This window comes from Desmodus rotundus, chromosome 6 (assembly GCF_022682495.2).
Source record: "Desmodus rotundus isolate HL8 chromosome 6, HLdesRot8A.1, whole genome shotgun sequence".
Lineage (NCBI taxonomy): Eukaryota > Metazoa > Chordata > Mammalia > Chiroptera > Phyllostomidae > Desmodus > Desmodus rotundus.
Genome location: NC_071392.1, coordinates 578,134 through 596,342, shown reverse-complemented (window position 1 = coordinate 596,342; position 18,209 = coordinate 578,134). Strand labels below are relative to the sequence as shown.

The following is an 18,209-nucleotide window of genomic DNA, read 5'->3' as shown; positions in this document are numbered from 1 at the left end:
ATTCCTGTTTGCCTGGTCGTTTCTTGTTTGAAATTGGGTGTTTTGGATGAAATATTTAACAACTCTGGGTACTGACCACCACCCCCGCCCCCCCAGGCTCGTCGCTGTTGAGCCGCAGCTAGAGCCTCTCGCTGAAGTCTCTTGCCCTCTGCGGCACGCAGCCTCCGACGATTGCCTCGGGGAGGGGCGCGGGTGTGCCCACAGCCCATCCGCACTGCAGCCTAGGATGCGCCAAGTTAGGTCCACAACTCTGCCCCCACCCTTGCCTGGCACCACACCCCCACTGTTGTGGAGAGTGCCTCAGGCTTGACCTCCCTACGCCCTGCTGCCCTGAAGTCTGGCGCCCACAGGAAGGGATCGGACACTGCAGCCTGCTTCTCCCCAGGCAAAGCAGCTCCAGAGAGACACCCCACACTAGGAGCTGCTGGGGCAGGGAGGGGGAACGGCCTCTTCCGGCTTTGTGCAACCACCACCCAGCAGCTGGGGGAGCCATCAGGTGTGCTCTCCGCGTGCCATGTCCAAGGTGGGGTCCCCTCCCACAGCGGGACTGAGCGAGAGGAGGGAGCCCCACCTCTCAGCGGCACCCACCTGGGACTCAGTCTTGGCTGCAGGTGGGGGGGGGGCAGGACAGGAAATGCGGAAGTCCCCACAGGAAGGGAGCCCTGTGATGGGGTGGGGGGCCTGCGTCCTTGGCCGCCCCAGTCTGGACGTGAATTCCTTTGGTTTACCTCTCTGGAGGTCTGCTCCGCTAATTGAATCTCTGAGTTTCTGTCTCGTGCTTGATTTGGGGGGTTTCAGCCGTTGTTCGTCTGTATCTTCCAGTTCTCTCTGTCCTCCCGATGCGCTGGCTGTGTGGGCAGCGGCGCCCCGGCCCGGGCTTCCTTTCTGTGCCCCGGCCGAGTGATTTCTGAACATCGCTGTCGGTTGTACCTGCAAAGAAGCCCGTCCAGCACCGTGTCCATTTCCGGGGCTTCCACCGGCTCTTCTCTCGAGTCTGTCTCTGCTGGGGTGTCCCCTGTGTCAGCAAGTGGGCCACCTGTTCTTAATCTAGCTGGGACTTTCCGGGTTGGGCTGGTGGTCTTTTTACTGTTTCCTGGGCAGTTGGGCAGCTGTTTAAGTTGTCCCTGTTAGCCAGCCAGGAGCCCTCCTGGGCCGCATTGGTGGCTTGTGGTTCCTATGACAGTGTGGTATAGACCAGCATGGGGCACAGCATTGGACTGGTGCCACCTGTCCCTGCTGGTCTTCCCAAATGGGGGTGGGAAGGTGCTCTGTAGTGGGATCCCCCTTGCCAGAGCCACCCCACGCCCCCTGCAGTATCTGGGTTGGGGGGAGCTGGGCCCAGTGGCGACCCCAACCCTCCAAGAGTGCCAGGCACCCCAGAGTGTCAGCCAGGCCACCTTCCTCCTGGGAGTGGGCAGAGCCCAGAGGTGCCAGCCTGGGCCCCCTCCTGTGGGCACGCTGCTCCACTGTCGTCCAGCCCCAGGGTCCCTCGACAGCTCACTCTCTGCTTTCACCTGAGAGGGTCTGTGTAGGTTGTCTCTCACTTCCGGCATTTACCATTCGGTTATGTGGGGGCAGAGGCAGCCTGTGCCATCTCGTGCACACCTGGGGCCCCTCAAGCCCTGTGATGGGCTTTTGGTTTCCAGCGGTGGCCAAAGGGTGCGCATCCGTCAGAGCAGTGGAGTTAGGAAGGACAGGCCGGGCGATTTGCAGCCCCTGGGAGTGGGGTTGGGGGCCAAGTGGCGGGGACCGACGGATAGACTGATTTCCAACTACTGAAGGGCGTAGGATGCAGGGTAGGCGGTTCGTGCAGCAGAGATGTCCAGCAGGGGGCTCGGGGGTGGGGCCAGCAGAGGACCCAGTAGAGGGCACACCCGCCAACAGCCTCTCGGACTCCCTGCCCGTCTGTGCCCAGCCCGGGCAGTGCTAGTGTCTCCCGGAGCCTGGCACGGGGGCAGCTCCTCCGGGAGAGGGCTGGCGCCCTGGGGGGCGGGGCCGGGGCGGGGCGGGGGGGAGGAGGGTGGGTTTCTCAGGGTTCTAGGCAGAGAGCTGAATGGTGGGGCAGGGGAGCCCCCGGGACCATCTTCCGCTCCCATTCTGGTTGCCATGGAAACCAACCTGCTAGCACCAGCCAATCAGGATGCGTGGGCCCAGCTCACTTCTTGGATGGGGGCACCGGGCTGGGCTGGGGCGCTGACTCAGGCAGGTGGGAACCACGAAGGGGAATGCGGGGCCGGGGATGAGGAGGGGGCTGCATCGTCTCCGCAAAGTGCCCCAGTCCCCAGAACCTACAACCACCTCTGCCCCCTCACCTCGAGGTCTGGTGACCCCTGCCTCTTCTTGACCCAGCTGAGGGGTGATGCCCCTCCTGCACCTAAGTCACCAACCCTTCTGCCACTGGGAGGGCGGGAGACTCCGCGGAAAGGCCAGGCCTTCACTCTGCCCGCGGGAGGAGGGCGTGTGGGGAGGGAGGGACCCGCAGTGGCCTGCGGTGCACACAGGGCAGGGCGGTCGTGATGTCACCCACTGACCACCCCCCTCCCTCCCGGGCGAGGGTCGGTGGCCGCGGTGTGAGCTCCACGGGAGGGATTCAGGGTCTGGACCTGACCGGACACTAGCGCTCTGCCCGCCTCCTCGGCCTCATTCTCTTCGCGTCCCAGCGTCTCCTGAGCACCCCTTCGTGCAGTTCCAGACCCGGGACGTTTCTCGGATCACCCCTCGTCCCTGCGCCCTGCCGGGCTCTCCTTGACCCCGGGGCTCCCTGGCTTCCTGCTCCAGAAGAGCAAGGGGTCCTCAGCCAGGATGACACGTGACAAAGATGCTCTTGAAGCTCTGGGTCAAGAAAGCACACAGGTGTCTGAGAGCGACTGTTGTGTGGCTGCCTTTACCATAATTTATTCTTCAGAGTTTAGCATTTACAAGCTTTTGTATTTAAACCACAAGTCAGGAACACTTCGGACACACCTCCCGTACCAGGTGTGAGGGCCTCTGCTCTGGGCTTACAGGGCTGTTTCCCGGGCCTCCCGGAGCCACAGAGGAAGAGGGACCTATACGGGAGGGACGGGCCTTTGCGTGACACGCAGGAGTTTGTGGGTTTGCCTTCCCTGCACACATTCGTGCTTCCTTTGCCCTTGGCAGAGACTTAACGGGTGCTGAGTTCACCCACTGAGCCCCCTGGGCCTGCTCCTCATGGAATGTTGGTTCCTTCGGAATCTCTCTGCCAGCCCCAAGCACAGACATCCCTTCAGCTGTGGGGCCGCTTGCCGGAGCGCGTGGTGTTGCAAACCCGTCCGCCTTTCACTGGGACTTTGCGCTGTTCTGTCGTTTCTCTTCTGAAGTGAGTCACCTCGAGTGGCCTGCATGAGCAGGTTCCAGTGTCCCCCCATCACCCACCTCTCAGATCCGGGAGACCTGCACCTGCCACTGGGACGCACTAGTGACCTGGCTCACCGCGGCCCCTGCTCCCCACGGCTGCTCCCCACCCACGTGCGGGCCTGGGGCTCGGCGTTGGGACCAGCCTACACCCTCCCTGCCCAGCCAGAGCCCCAGGGGCTCCTGCAGAAAGGAGAGACCTGTTTCCAGACAAGCGGCCCCGGGCCGTGGCGCAGCATCTGCAGAACAGCTGTGGGGATCATCCCTCAGGTCAGAAGGCGCAAACCGGAACAGGTGCCTCAGGGCGGGTGACCGGCCGGTCCGGACACAGCCAACCCAAGGCCAACCCCTCCTAGAACGAGGCTCTGGCTTTTCTTTCCTCCTGAAGTCAGAAACAGCACACATTCCCTGCAGGTAAAGACAAAGCTGGGTACGAACACTTGTAATCCCTCGCATTTGCACCATCCAGAGGTGGCCAATAGTGAAGTGGTACAAATCCTTAATGTTTTTCTACGTGTGTATATGTGCATGTGGTTTTGTAAAGCAGATACGGCTCGCACTGCCCTCTTACACCTGCTGTCCCCTCCCCCGGCATACTGACCGCTGTTGGCGGACGTCCATCCTCCATGCTCTGTGTCTGTGCGGCGCACAGTCCGCTGCTGCTGTCCCTGGGTTCTCACAGACGGGCTGTAGCGTGCGGCCTCGCAGGGAGACTGGTGCACACGTTCCTCAGCCTGTCCTCGGGGCGCGTCCACACTCCTCTGGAACAGCCGCGCCCGGCCGACCTCCCGCGTCAGGGAGCACTCGCTCCTCTGAGCCGTTCCCACCCTGGGCGTCTGTCGTCACTAAAGAACATTTGCCACTTCAGTGGAGAAAAAACGGTGTCTCCTTGCTTTGATCTGCATTTGTTACTTCTAATGAAATTTTATATACTTACTGGTCATTTGTACCTTTTTTGGTAACTGCCAAACGTTGTGCCCCGTAGCCAAAAGCACGGAGTCACTGTGCAGTCTTTCCAGGTTGGCATGGAGAAGTAAAGGCCTGAACAGCGGACAGGAGACCCCCATGGCCTTGGGAAGAGTAACGAGAAAGAGCAGAGGTGGCCTGAGCCTGCTGTGCTCGTCTCCCATTCCAGTATCCCCGACGCCCCGCGAGTGCACCCACGTCCCCCGTGGGGCTGTGGGCCTTCTCCCTCCCCAGCGCCTGCCCCTGTGAGTCCAACCATTGGATGTCGGGGGTGGGGGTCGACCCCAATACTCAGGGGCTCAGGACCCCAGCTCAGGGCGCTGACATCCAGTGGTGGACCCCACGCAGCCCCGACCTCCCGCCCACTCATGGGGTGTGAGCCTCCTAGAGGTTCTGGTGAAAGCGGCGGAAGCTGCACCTGCGGGAGAAACCCGGAGTCAATGTCAGGGAGCAGCGCTTTGCCTGTCCTCCCTCCCCGCGGCCGGCAGGGGGCAGTAGAGGCCAGCGCCCGTTTGGGGCTCAGCGGGATGATGCCTTACAGCTGCCCGGCCCCACAGCCAGGGTTCTGGAGGTCAGGGGCCTTGAGTCTGGGGCTAGGAACATCCAAAATAAAAGGATCCTCATGAGCCTCTGAGGCAAGAAGGTGTATACTTGCCTCATACTCTGAAAAGGGGCTTGGGGAGGAAGAAAGTAGCCCAGGGTGCAGCCACACCTGTTCTCCGGGGTCCGGTATCTATCAGAGGACCTGAGGCAGCTAAGGGCTACCTGCCTGCTCACACAGAGGCTTTTCTTCCGTGTGCTCAACACGCCCCACCGCTAGGCTCTGGAGGTGGGGTGCCTCCCGGGGCCACACTGCTCCCCTGGTGAGACCCACAGAGCCTGACCGCGCCCAGCGGCATGGCCGGCCCGGAGTGGCCTGGAACTGCCTGCTATGACTCCCAGACACTTGACCCCAGTACGGCACATAGTGCGGGGTGCACACGCTCTGTCCCTTCGAAGCACCAGTGAGCCTTGGGGGCTGCTCGGGACTGTCACCAGGGGACTCGTGGTTAGCGTTGGCCTGGGAATGACCCCAGCATCTGTGAGTCCTGCTTGATGTTTCCCAGGAGGGATTGCGGAGAGGATGGCACCCGGGAGCCCGATTGCGCAGGGCACCCTACAGACGTGGAGCCCCTCCCGGGGAGCCTCCTGCCTCGGTCAGGGATGTGGCCTCTGTCTCCGTCTCCCGTCTTCCTCTGTCACTGCAGCTCTGAGTGTGGCGGGCGGCCTGCCTCCAGCCTGGCTCGTCCCTGTCTGTCAGTCCTCAGTCCAAGAAGACAAGACCCTCACCCTGCGCTTTCTGTCTTCATTCCTCAGAAGCCCAGCTCCGTCTGACACCAGCCTGTCTTTCTTCCCTGTTTGGATTCCACATAAGCAAAAAAAACCTTCTTGGCTGTATTTCCACATGCAATTCTCTACTTAAACGTAACAAAAATGTTCCACGTTTGAAACAGATTGTGACGGGTGGTGGGAAGGGGAGACTTTACAACGGCTTGTGTCTTTGGAGTCCTTGGTCCGTCCTAATTGTCCAGTGTATTTGTCACAACGTCCCTGCCACTCCCTCCTCCTCTGACGCTGGCAGGGTCTGCAGGGACGTCCTCAGTTTCAGTCCTGAGATGGGTAATTTACGGCTTCCTTCTTTTTCCCTGTTGGTCTTGCTAGAGGCTGGTTGGTCCTATTGGTCATTTAAAAAATTAGCTTTGTGCTGACGGAGCTCAGTGGGATTGAGTGGCAGCAGCTGGCAAAACAAAGGGTGGCTAGTTCAATTCCCCGTCAGGGCACACGCCTGTGTTGCCAGCAAGCTCCCCAGTAGGGGGCGTGCGAGAGGCAACCTCACGCTGATGTTTCTCTCCCTCTCTTTCTCCCTCCCTTCCCTCTCTAGAAAGAAAGAAACAACATCTAGCAAACAACAATACAATAAATTCCAAAGAAAAAAAACCCCATCATGTCCCTTTCTGCCTCTGGTCATTTTCCTGCTCTGCAGACAACTTTATCTGAAACGAATGTAACCATTCCTGCTTTCCTGTCATTAATTCTTCCCCTCCCTTTACATTCAACCTACCTGTGTGGTTCTATTCAATTCGCCCCAAATTCAGTCGGCCAGAGAGTCCGCACACTCAGCTGAAAAGCTCGTTGGGCCAAGAAATTCGTTGGGCCAGGAAGTTTGTTCTGCCGGCCAAAAAGTCCGTGCAGCCAAGAAATTCACTTGGCCAGAAAGTTTGTTTGGCCAAGAAATTCGTTTGACCACAAAGTTCATTCAGCTGGCAAAAAAAAAGTCCGTTCTCTGGCCAGAAAGTTCGTTCAGCAAAAAAAAAAACCCTGTCCACTAGCCTTTTCCATAAGCCGACTCTAGTAGCACTGAGTTGCCTTCAAGTTCACTTGAAACAATGTTGTTAGACTGTATTGGGGCAACTGTCATATCAGTGTGAAGTTTTTAAAAACTTACTAAAAGTTGTGCATTTCTGTGTAGGCATTTAATATTGAACATGGAAGAAAATAAGCAATGTTTTCAGACGTTTTAAGTCTACCGAACGAACTTTCTGGACTGCGAATGAACTTTCTGGCCCACCGAACGAACGGTTGGCTGACCAAACGAACTTTCTGGCCAATCAAAGGAATGTGTTGCCGGCGGAACAAACTTTCTGGCCAAGTGAATTTCTTGGCCCAACGAGCTTTTCAGCCGAGTGTGCGGACTCTCTGGCCGACTGAATTTGGGGCGAATTGAATAGAACCACACAGGTAGGTTGAATGTAAAGGGAGGGGAAGAATTAATGACAGGAAAGCAGGAATGGTTACATTCGTTTCAGATAAAGTTGTCTGCAGAGCAGGAAAATGACCAGAGGCAGAAAGGGACATGATGGGTTTTTTTTTTTTTTTAATTTATTGTATTGTTGTTTGCTAGATGTTGTTTCTTTCTTTCTAGAGAGGGAAGGGAGGGAGAAAGAGAGGGAGAGAAACATCAGCGTGAGGTTGCCTCTCGCACGCCCCCTACTGGGGAGCTTGCTCGCAACACAGGCGTGTGCCCTGACGGGGAATTGAACTAGCCAGCCTCCCTTTGGCTTGCTGGCCACCGCCACTCAATCCACTGAGCCCCACCAGCCAGGACGGGGACATTATGTTTTGATAAGTGATCGATCCACCAAGAAGACACTTTCCAAACTGTGTACACACCAGACAGACTACAAAATACATAAAGCAAGACCTGGTCAAACTGAAGGAAGCAGACAATCCACAGGGACAGTTGGAGACAACACCCTCTCTCAAGGACTGGTGACGGAACAAGGAGGGAGCGGTCAGCAAAGAGAGAAGGAAACTCAACAAAGACAAACTATTAACACATGATTCATCCAGTATGAAATGGATAACTTTAATAACCCTAGAATTATTTTTTTTAAGATTTTATTTATTTATTCCTAGACAGAGGGGAAGGGAGAAAGAGAGGGAGAGAAACATCAATGTGTGGTTGCCTCTCACACGCCCCCCACTGGGGACCAGGCCTGCAACCCTGGTCCGAACTGGAAATCGAATGTGCCCTGACTGGAAATCGAACCGGCGGCCCTTTGGCTCCCAGGTTCACACTCAATCCACTGAACTACACCAGCCAGGGCCTAGAATTATTCTTAAAATTAAATTCATAATGTAAAAGCTCCCCCCAAGAAATCCCCAGGCCCAGATGGCTTCCCTGAAGAACCCTACCAACGCTTGTCCACATTCAGGGCTCAACTTGGGGCCCAGAGCCCCCAGACACTGAATGTGCTCACTCTCAGCAGGAGAGGAAAACTCCCGTATTCTGGGAACTCCATGCTCCAGGTTCCGTGCCCTGTGCTCTGCCTTGACCTGATGTCCGGCTGTCCGTGTGGCCTCTGAATGAGTCGGGGTGTCTGTCCTAGACGGTCAGTCCCTCAGGGACGGGCCCTGTGCCCATGTCATGTGACCTGAGCTTGACGGACACAAGTAAACGCACCATCGGGGCTTTAAACAAAGCTTGACTATGGACTTTGAAGGGGCAGCCTCGTCCGTCAGGAGCCTCCCCAGGGGTGACAGCCGTTTTGGACAGTGCTTGGCTGGCACAGCCCCTGACTGGGACAGGGCAGCCACAGGGCACCTCCTGCCAGGTGGGGTGGGGTGGCCTTGGCCAGGGTGAGGTGGGTGCTGAGACTCTGTGATGCTGAGGGAACTGCAGGGCTTTGCTGCCTTAGTGACAGGCGACAGGGTCAGCACGGAGCCGAGGCGGCAGCAGGCCTCACGGGGGAAAGCGGGCCGCCTGTCAGGAGCCACCCTGAGAGGAGGCATTCCCTTAGACCTGGGCTCCTGGGTGCAGGCCTCACCCAGGCCACAGATGGGGACGCTGATGCCCGGGGCCCCTCCTGAGTCCTGGCACTGGCTTCAGCAAGGTCATGGCCAGTCAGCTTGGGGAGAACCACCCCCTCCCACCGCCTCTGGGAGCAGCACACCAGCGTTCCACAGCCCCTCTGCGGCTCCTCCAAGGACAGAAGGCCAGGCACTCCCAGGACTTGCCACTTGGCTGGCTGGAGGAGCCTCTCCCTGTTGCTGACCTGTGCTTCCCACAGGCTGGACCTGCGGAGCTGACGGGCCAGGAAGGAGAGACCAGATATCCCTGGAAGGGGACAGAGCACCCTCTGATGGCCCTGGCAGGCGCCTGGTCTCTGGGTTTGGTGGGTCTGTCTTGGGCACAGTGGGGAGGGGGCCTGCCTCCTCCCACCTACTCTAGTTGTCTTTCACTGTTTTCTGGGTTGGCCGGACCAGGACACGGGCCAGGCCGGGGCAGGGGGTGGGGGGCTGCCACCAGGTGGGCCTCGGTGCCACTGCCGTAACGACGACGTAAACCCTAACGAATGGATGGACTCGGGAGGTCATGGGGAAACTGTTAGAATGTACCTGACCCACCGCCTGTGCTGGAACAAAGAAGGGGTATGCGCGGGCCAAGCGTCTGACCACGAGGTTCCCCGTATCAGTAGCGACTGAGGCACAGCCACAGGCATCCTGTCAGAAACCAGGTGCATCCTCACTGGCCCTCCTCTCCCCTCTCCCTCCAGCTTCCCACAGAATCAGCCCTCCCTGATCAGATACCAAGGACAGGGGGGGCACATCCGCAGGGTGACCCACCCTCCCCTGGGTCTGCTACACACCTTAAAGGCCCTTCTCCCCTCTCCCTTAGGGACGCCATCTGTGCCCAGCCCCCTGACTGTGGTGTCCCACCTCCAATAAAAGGCCTTAATTGGACTTTCCTGGCTCCAGGCCTCTTGGGCTCCCTAACAAGAACCTTCCTCGTGGTCTCACTGGCTGTCACTGTAACCCCGGGAGCCTCACTTCCCCGCACAGCGGCCCACGGGGAGGAAGGGGACCCATCTAAGACCCAGAGACCCCGGGGCCAGTGCGCGACGCGAGCCTCTGGGCCTTTGCCGTCACAAGTCTCCGTGTCAGGGAGCTCCTGCTTTAGAATCTTTGTCCAGAAAGCTGTTTCAGGGGGACTCTTTGGGGGCTCCGGGGCGGGGCCAGCGGGGGACCGGGTGGAGGACACACCCTCCGGCCAACAACAGTCGTTCTGACTCCCGACCAGTCCCCGCCCAGCCCGGGCAGTGCCAGTGTCTCCCGGAGCCTGGCACAGGGGCGGCTCCTCCGGAGAAGGGCTCGCGCACTGGGGGCGGGGCCGGGGCGCCGCCTGGACCGAGGCTGGGGGAGGAGGGCGGGTTTCTCCGGGTTCCAGGCAGAGAGCTAAAGGGTGGGGCAGCGGAGTCCGTGGACCATCTTCCTCTCCGGCTCTGGTTGCCACGGAGTCGGGAGGCGGTTGCCATGGAGACCAACTGGCTAGCACCAGCCAATCAGGACTCGCGGGTCCAGCTCCCTTCTTGGATGGAGGCATCAGGCTGGGCGGGGACGCTGACCCGGGCAGGTGGGGGACAGGCTGGGGGGGGGGCGCGGGAGAGGGGATGAGGAGGGGGCTGCGTCGCCTCACGCAAAGCGCCCTGGTCCCCAGAGCCTCCAACCACCTCCGCCCCCGCACCTCGAGGTCTGGCAACCCCTGCCTCTTCCTGACCCAGCTGAGGGGTGATGCCACCTGGGCGTCTGCCCAGCCTCAGCCAGCCAAGCCCCTCTCCCGCTGGGAGGGCGGGAGACTCCGCGGAAAGGCCGGGCCTTCGCTCCGCCCGCGGGAGGAGGGCGCGCAAGGAGGGAGGGCCCCGCAGTGCCCAGCGGCGCGCACACTCACTCAGGGCGGGGCGGCGCTGACGTCACCCACTGACCACCTCCCTCCCTCCCGGGCGAGGGGCGGTGGCCGCGGCGTGAGCTCCACGGGAGGGACTCACAGACGGGACCGGACAGAAGGACAGCCCACGGCCAGGCCATGCCCGGAGAGGCAGCCCGCAAGGAGCGGCTGCTGCCGGAGGCGGGAGGCCCGGGGCCCCGCAAAGGTGAGGCCCCGCACTCCCTGCTGCGTGCGTCTTCCCCGCGTCCTGTCCATCCCTGCCCCTTCCCTCCTGAATGCTGGCCGCCGCTCATCCGCCCTGGGACTGTGGGAAAGGGCCGGAGTGACCGGCTGGACCGAGCGCCCCATTGTCTGCGCACAGCTGTGTGCCTGGGCAGGTCGGGACCTGAACCAGGAGCGGCAAGTTCCCAGCTGCACCCTGGGCCCTAGGGACACTTGTCCTGCAGATGCCTGAGGGCTGCTCAGGACCAGCCCTGGTCCCAGAGGGGGGCTCAGTCAAGAAGGAGGCTGACATCTGGGAAGCCAAAGGGGAGCTGCGGGTCTGGGAGGAGGGAGGTGGGAGGCCCGGAAGAGCTTGGCTGGGAACTATGGGCCATGGGCCGTCCTTGGAGGGTAGGTCAGCCACCCTGGAGCCGGGGTGTCTGCCAGGCCTGGGAAGACTTGGCAGGGCGGCCCAGCAGGTCAGCCCCCTGCGACTCGGAGGGCCAAGGGCACCTTGTTGTGGGCGGGACCCGAGCTGTCCAGAAGCCTGGCCTCCCTCTGTTCCCGGAGAGGGGGCAGGGCTGGGTCCCCAGGCCCAGGGGCTAGGGCTGGCCCTGCTCAGACTGCTCGTTGACCTTGAATGAGTCACTAAAACCTCTGACTTTTAGGCTTCTTCTCCACTTCAGCCTTGGCCCAACTCTGCCTTCCCCTTCCCATGGGACACTGGGGTCCAACTGGGGGAGGGGCAGGGGTCCCACGCCAGGCTCAGTGCCCAGGGCCTCATCTTGCCCACCCAGCCACACCCACCTCAGGTATGGGGTGTCCGTTACACCCAAGCAGACCCCAAGGACCACCCCCTCAGGGCCCCCTGGCCACCCAGCACCTCAGCAGTGGGACCCACGGGCAGGGGCCCTGCCACGGCAGACAGGCACCCAGGGCAGGGGCCACCCCTTGGAAAGCGTCACCTCGAATCTGGGCAGATGCTCCTCTTTGCAGAAAGAAGGCTGAGGCCCAGGAAGCACATACCTGGGGTAGAATATTCTAGAGCTGAGCAGAGTGTAGGCCCCTTGCCCCAGGGCCCTCTGACCCCGGAGGCCACGAGCGGGCTTCTCCTGGCGAGCCCAGCAGGGTGGCAGTTTCTGTGCAAGCAGACAGCGAGCCAGTGTCCCGGGAGACGGGAGACGCCGCGTCACCGGCGCTGAGCACCTCACAGCACCACCGGGTGCCCGTCTGAGCCCCGGCCACTCCCCACTCACCTCAACCCCACACTGCTCACTGAGCTCGAAACTGGGGGATTCTGCCCCAGACACAGCAATGGCCTTTGCCTGCCTGATGACACCCCCTCCGCACCTGGGCTCAGCCCCCAGCAGGGGAGCGTGGCAGCTTCTCAGACCAGGTGCCAGTCTTCCTCTCTCCCTTCTCTCTCCACAGATCTGTCCTGCGATGCAGCCAAGGCCACCAGCCCAAGAGGGGACCGGCTGGCGCAATGTGCCCTGACCCCTGGACCTGGCGCCCTGGCCCTTGCGTTCCTGCCCAGCAAGCCAGGCACCCGGCCCCCACCTGAGGGAGCCAGTTGGGATGCAGGGCCTGGCCAGGCACCCTCATCCTGGGCGGTCCCCGTGGAGGGCGGCCCTAGCTCAGGGCCCCTGGAGGTCCAGTCCCTCGAAGGGCCTCTCCCAGCCACCCTGGAGCCACGGATTGTAATGGGGCAGGAGACGTGCCGGGCACCCCTGCTGCCCCAGGTGGCTCTGCCAGAGCTCAGGGACCAGGAGCAGCGGCCCGGCAGCCTGAGCCCACCCACTGCGTTGTGTCCTCAGGGCAACCTTCCTGTGCCTTTCCCTGCCACCGACCCCGATTCCTACTTCACGCCCCCCTCCACCCCCAGCGAAGCGACTGTCCCGCTCCCCAGCCCCAGGCCTCACCAGGACGAGGATGAAGCCCAGGCTGAGCCCGAGGCCTCAGGGAGCTCGCCACCCACCTCACCCTCCGGCTCCTACGTCACCGCAGATGGGGACAGTTGGGCCTCATCCCCATCCTGCTCCCTCAGCTTGCTGGCTCCCTCTGAAGGGCTGGACGTGGCCTCGGACTGGGGATTCTCCCCACCAGGGTCTGAGGCCCACGAGTGGGCGCTGCCCCCGACGGGGTCCCCGGGGCCGCCATCTCCCGAGTCCAGCCTCTCCACGGCCAGCAGCTCTTCCTGTGGCCAGGAGGCCCACTTCTTTGAGCTGGATTTCCTGGCCGATGACCCGATGGTCCCCGCCGCCCTCCTGCCATTCCGGGGCAGCCTGATCTTCCAGGTGGAGGCTGTGGAGGTGACACCTCTGCAGCCCAGGCAGGGGCAGGAGCAGGAGGCCACAGCCCCCTGCAGGGACCAGGCCAGCGAGGACGAGGACGTCAGCAGCTTCTCCTCCTCCCTGCAGTCCCTGTCGGACCTCTCCATCGCCGAGGGCGTGGACGAGGCCTTTGCCTTCCAGGACGACGCCTCGGCTGCCTCCTCCGACCCCGACTCAGCCTCCTACACGGGGGCAGAGGATGAACGGCTGTACAGCAGTGAGCCCCACGCACAGCCCGCTGCCCCGCCGGGCCCCGCATCAGGCCAGGTGGCCCCTGCAGGTCTCCCCAGGGCAGCGGCTCAGGCCCTGGGTCAAGCGGCAGGCTCCACCGCTGGAGCAGCACCTGTCCCTGTGGCCGCACCTCAGCCCCAGCAGGAGAGAGTGGGTGCCGCCTTGGGCCCTGAGTCCAGGACTGAGTGCTGGGCCCCTCAAGGGGAGGCGGGCCGGGCACCCAGCCCAGAGGCTCTGCAGGACCTGAAGGAGGATGCAGGCCAGGAGCCCCCACCCAGAGGAGAGGGCCACACCCCCCCTCAGGACACTGTCCCTGTAGCCACATGCATGCCCCTTCAGGGTGCAGCCAGCCCTCAGGCCCTGCAGACAGACTCGGGCTGCGACACAGGGACCCAGCCCCTGGCCACCAGGGCCCAGCAGGAGAGAGGCAAGACCTGGGGACTGAAGCCAAACCTCGGGGAGAAGGACACAGGCCACACTGGAGACCCAGAGCCCCCGGCCTTGGGCCAGACCCCACAGGGTCGTCCAGAGCCAGGTGCAGACATCGGGACACATTGGGCCCCATGTAGAGTCATGCGCTCCCCCAAGACCACCACAGAGGCCCCAGACACCCCTGAACTGGCCTTGGAGGCCTCGGACACCCATGAACTTGCTTCAAAGGCCCAGGACACCCCTGAACTCACCTTGAAAGCTCTGGACACCCCTGAACTGACCTTGGAAGCCCCGGACACCCCTGAACTCGCTTCAAAGGCCCAGGACACCCCTGAACTCACCTTGAAAGCTCTGGACACCCCTGAACTGACCTTGGAGGCCCCGGACACCCCTGAACTCGCTTCAAAGGCCCAGGACACCTCTGAACTCCTCTTGAAGGCCCAGGACACCCCTGAACTCACTTCAAAGGCCGAGGACACCCCTGAACTCACCTTGAAAGCTCTGGACACCCCTGAACTGATCTTGGAGGCCCCGGACACCCCTGAACTCGCCTCAAAGGCCCAGGACACCTCTGAACTCGTCTTGAAGGCCCAGGACACCCCTGAACTCACTTCAAAGGCCGAGGACACCCCTGAACTCACCTTGAAAGCTCTGGACACCCCTGAACTGACCTCAGAGGCCCTGCATACCTCTGAACTTACTTCAAAGGCCCAGGACACCTCTGAACTCCTCTTGAAGGTCCAGGACACCCCTGAACTCACTTCAAAGGCCCTGGATATGCCTGAACTTGCCAAGGAGGCCCTGGATACCCCTAAGCCTACTGCAGATATGCAGGACCCCTCACATCCCCCCATGGAGACCCTTGACACCCCAGACTCCCCCAGCCCTACCATGGAGGTTCCGGACACCTCTGAGCCCTCCGCAAAGACCGCAGACCTCCCCCATCGCACCTTGGAAATCCCAGACACCGCTGAGCCTGCTGCAGAGATGCAAGCCCCCCCACAGCACCCTGTGGAGGTCCTGGACCACCCAGACCTCCACAGGGAGGACTCGGGTTGCCCCAAGGTCACCTTGGAGGTCCCAGAACCTCCACATCCCCCCACAGAATCCTTGGCCTCCCCCAAGGAGACCCCGGACCCCCCTGGGCCTACCTCCAGTGGGACAGAAGTAGCTGAAGGCCTGCTGGCACCCACCGGAGAAGCCCGTCGTGGTGACTCCCTGCCTGCTGGCAAGGGGGCTGAGCCCCACTCACCCCCACAGGATGCCCCAGGGGCAGAGAAGCAGGGGGCTGGCAGCCTTGAGCCAGCCCCCCGGGACCCTGGGAAGCCTCCTGGGAGCAGCTTCCCCCAGGTTGGTGCAGTGCACCCCCAGAGCCACGCAGGGAATGGAGGGGTCACCCTGGGGCCCTGGCTGCAGCCGGCTGTGGCCTCAGGGTCTCCACCGAGGGCTGCACCCAGGCGGGGCGGAGGCTGTCCCGAGGAGCCTGCACTGCCCTCCCCAAGGCTGGAGCTGAGCCCCGGCGGGGATGAGCAGGCCTGGGCAGCCCCTGGAACCCTGGGTCTGTCCCCACCGCAGCCCCAGGACAGGCTCCCGAGCCCTGGGCCCTCCACTCCCAGCACACTCACGGGGGCAGCTCGTTCCCCAGCAGCAACCCCTGTCCCCTGCCCTTGCCAGGGTCCCTGGGAAGGCTCAGCTGAGGGCCAGGAGCCCCCCAGCTCTCCAGACCTCCCGCCACCCCAGGCAGGAGTCCCGCGGGCAGTGGCTGCCTTCTCAGGAACCAGGAAGCCCCCTGGGGCAGGGCCAAGGATCAGCCTCCCGCCCCACGCCCCCCTCCTCAGCCCCGAGGCTGCCCCCATGGGGGGTACCCATGCCAAAGACCCGACCCTGTGGATCCCGCCCCCCTGCCAAGTGCCTCCTGGCTCTGGGCCCCGGAGCCCGGCCAGCCCTCGAGGGCTCCTGGCCACCACACAGCAGGACGACCAGGACAGTCTGGAGGAAGGTGAGGGCTGGGCCGAGGGCCCAGGGGTAGGAGGTGGCGGGATGGCAGAGGCCCTGGCTCCATGGGGCAGGGCCACCCCCACACTCACACCTCCCGTCCCTAGAGTCGTCCCGGGCTCCTGGCCAGCCCTCGGACAGCCACGGGGAGTCATCAGCCGAGCCGGAGGAGCAGGAGCCCTCAGGACCTCAGGCCACACAGTGCTCGGCCCAGGTGCCCGCTAGGGGGAGGGTGCGCTGGGGGGCCCACACCCACCCTCAGTGCTGAGACCCGCCCTTCCCCAGGCCCCAGCCAGTGGCAGCGAGGAGACCTCTGCCAAAGCCAAGCAGAGCCGCAGCGAGAAGAAAGCCAGGAAGGTGGGCTGGGACCCTGCTCCCTTGGGAGGGCTGGGCTGACCTGGCAAGCCACCCTCAGGCCTGGGACCCCCCTGCCCCCATGGCCCCTGAGGAAATGCAGTGACGAGAAGCCCTCATGAAACAGCTGGGCCCCATCAGCCAGAGTCCCCACGCTGCTCTACCCACGGGGACCCCGGCCCACAGCGTGCCAGCTCCCCTGGCCAGCCCGGCCCCCACCCCAGCACAGCCCTTGGGCAGCGCCCAGGTCTGAGCCTGCTGTGCCCCCAGGCCATGTCCAAGCTGGGCTTGAGGCAGATCCAGGGTGTCACCAGGATCACCATCCAGAAGTCCAAAAACATCCTCTTTGTCATCGCCAAGCCTGACGTCTTCAAGAGCCCAGCATCGGACACCTATGTGGTCTTCGGGGAGGCCAAGGTCAGCAGTGGGGGTGGGGGCGGGGGGGGGGGGGGCGGCGGGCAGGGCGGGCAGGGCAGCTGACAGCTGTCCGTGCTGTAGATCGAGGACCTCTCCCAGCAAGTGCACAGAGCCGCCGCTGAGAAGTTCAAGGTGCCCATGGAGCCCTCCACCCTGGTCCCCGAGTCAGTGCCAGGGCCTCGGGTGAGGCCGGAGTGTGAGGAGGAGGAGGGCGAGGAGGAGGAGGTGAGGCCCCTTGGAGGCAGGAGGTGGGGGCTCTGACAAGGAGGGGCAGCCCCAGCACCTCCTGCCGCCCCCCCGGCCCCCCCCCCCCCAGGTGGACGAGGCGGGCCTGGAGCTGCGGGACATTGAGCTGGTGATGGCCCAGGCCAACGTGTCCAGAGCCAAGGCCGTGCGGGCCCTGCGGGACAACCAGAGCGACATCGTCAACGCCATCATGGTGAGTGGCCGGCCCCCCCGTGACCCGCCCACACGCTGCCTCGGCTTTGCTGGGCCGCCCCCCAGCCCAGCCCCCTTTCCCCCTCTCCTGCAGGAGCTGACCATGTAGCCACTGGCCAGCGCCCAGCTCCACCCCGACCCCAACTCCGCTGCTCAGTGAATGGGGGTTCCCTTCGCCTCTGCTCCTGCTGCAACTGCTCCCCAAGCGTGGCCTCTCGCTCAGCAGGGTATGAGGAGCCACGTGACACCCAAGGACGGTAGTCCTCCCCTTGTGTCCCATGGGGGGGACCTCCCATGGTGACCCACTCCCATGCTCTGGGGGTGCCCAGCTTGCTCGGGGACTGCAAGCAGACCAGTGGCCTGGCTGTGGGCTCAAGGATGAGTTCTGGGAAAGCTCCCCTGGCCCCAGGCGCTCAGGGCGGCCCTGAGGGCACCAGGCTGCAGGGGCTGCGGTAGGCAGCTTGCTAGGGGTCAGTGGTTCAGGGGCCCAGCTGCAGGGGCCCCGTCCTCCCCACACCTCCCTCCTCCCACACCCAGGGACCTGCAGAGTGGTGTTCATGTCCTAGGACCAAGTGACCAGTGTCCCAGGAAAGCATGGTGGGAGGACCCACAGAGCAGAGAGCCACAGGGGGTGGGGCCCCAGCTCCCTATGCGGGGGGGCAGCCCTTCCCCAGGGCCTCCTGTTCACACTCCAGGGTCTGTGGGGAACAGGCACCTTCGTAGGGACGGGGTGTCTCCTGGGCCCTCTGCACCTGTCCCCACAGGCTCCAGGCTCCACCCTGGGGCCACCCCACTGCATCCCCGTGTCCGAAGGGCACAGGTGGAGCGACCGAGGCCACAGTGCCCCCTATCAGCCTCACCGAAGACCAGGACCCCCGGCCCCATGACAACACACTCTCAGGGTGGGGATGGCGCTTCTGGTGGGGGAGGGGAGCGGGGGACACAGGGGTTTGCTGTGGAGACCACCTGCGATGGCAGGTAGGACTTGGGCAAGGGCCAGAGGACAGGCAGTGCCCCTCGGAGAGCCTGGTGACCAGGTCCCACCACAAGGCCCTGACACAGCCACAGGCGCCCAGGACACCTGCTCTGGGCCCCACGTCCTGGAAGCAAACGCCCCAGGCACGCCCTCCCCGCTGGCGGTCTCTCGAGCAGGCCCAGCTCCCTGGGGTGGGTGGTGGTGGCCCTGGACGGGCAGGACGGACACC

The 18,209-nt window shown here is 62.9% G+C and overlaps 1 protein-coding gene and 1 long non-coding RNA gene across 2 annotated transcripts; both read left to right on the top strand.

The window, feature by feature from the left end:
- Nucleotides 1-2,069: 2,069 nt before the first annotated feature.
- On the top strand, nt 2,070-4,235 carry LOC139441004 (uncharacterized). The gene is made up of 2 exons (XR_011651379.1): nt 2,070-3,786; nt 3,920-4,235. It is a non-coding gene; the product is annotated as an uncharacterized lncRNA (long non-coding RNA).
- Nucleotides 4,236-10,389: 6,154 nt separating this feature from the next.
- On the top strand, nt 10,390-18,113 carry NACAD (NAC alpha domain containing). The gene is made up of 8 exons (XM_045197350.2): nt 10,390-10,808; nt 12,236-15,799; nt 15,903-16,009; nt 16,081-16,152; nt 16,420-16,566; nt 16,648-16,791; nt 16,883-17,005; nt 17,099-18,113. Exons 1-8 carry the CDS (start codon nt 10,742-10,744, stop codon nt 17,111-17,113), a joined length of 4,239 nt encoding a protein of 1,412 aa, XP_045053285.2. The 5' UTR covers nt 10,390-10,741; the 3' UTR covers nt 17,114-18,113.
- The last annotated feature ends 96 nt before the right edge of the window (nt 18,114-18,209 follow it).

What these genes read in the sequence shown, in the direction of transcription:
- NACAD (XM_045197350.2), top strand. Translation starts at nt 10,742, where the DNA reads ATGCCCGGAGAGGCAGCCCGCAAGGAGCGGCTGCTGCCGGAGGCGGGA. An exon ending in CCACACAGTGCTCGGCCCAG is followed by an intron (nt 16,010 to 16,080) that starts GTGCCCGCTAGG and finishes GCCCTTCCCCAG; the next exon opens with GCCCCAGCCAGTGGCAGCGA. An exon ending in AGGAGGGCGAGGAGGAGGAG is followed by an intron (nt 16,792 to 16,882) that starts GTGAGGCCCCTT and finishes CCCCCCCCCCAG; the next exon opens with GTGGACGAGGCGGGCCTGGA.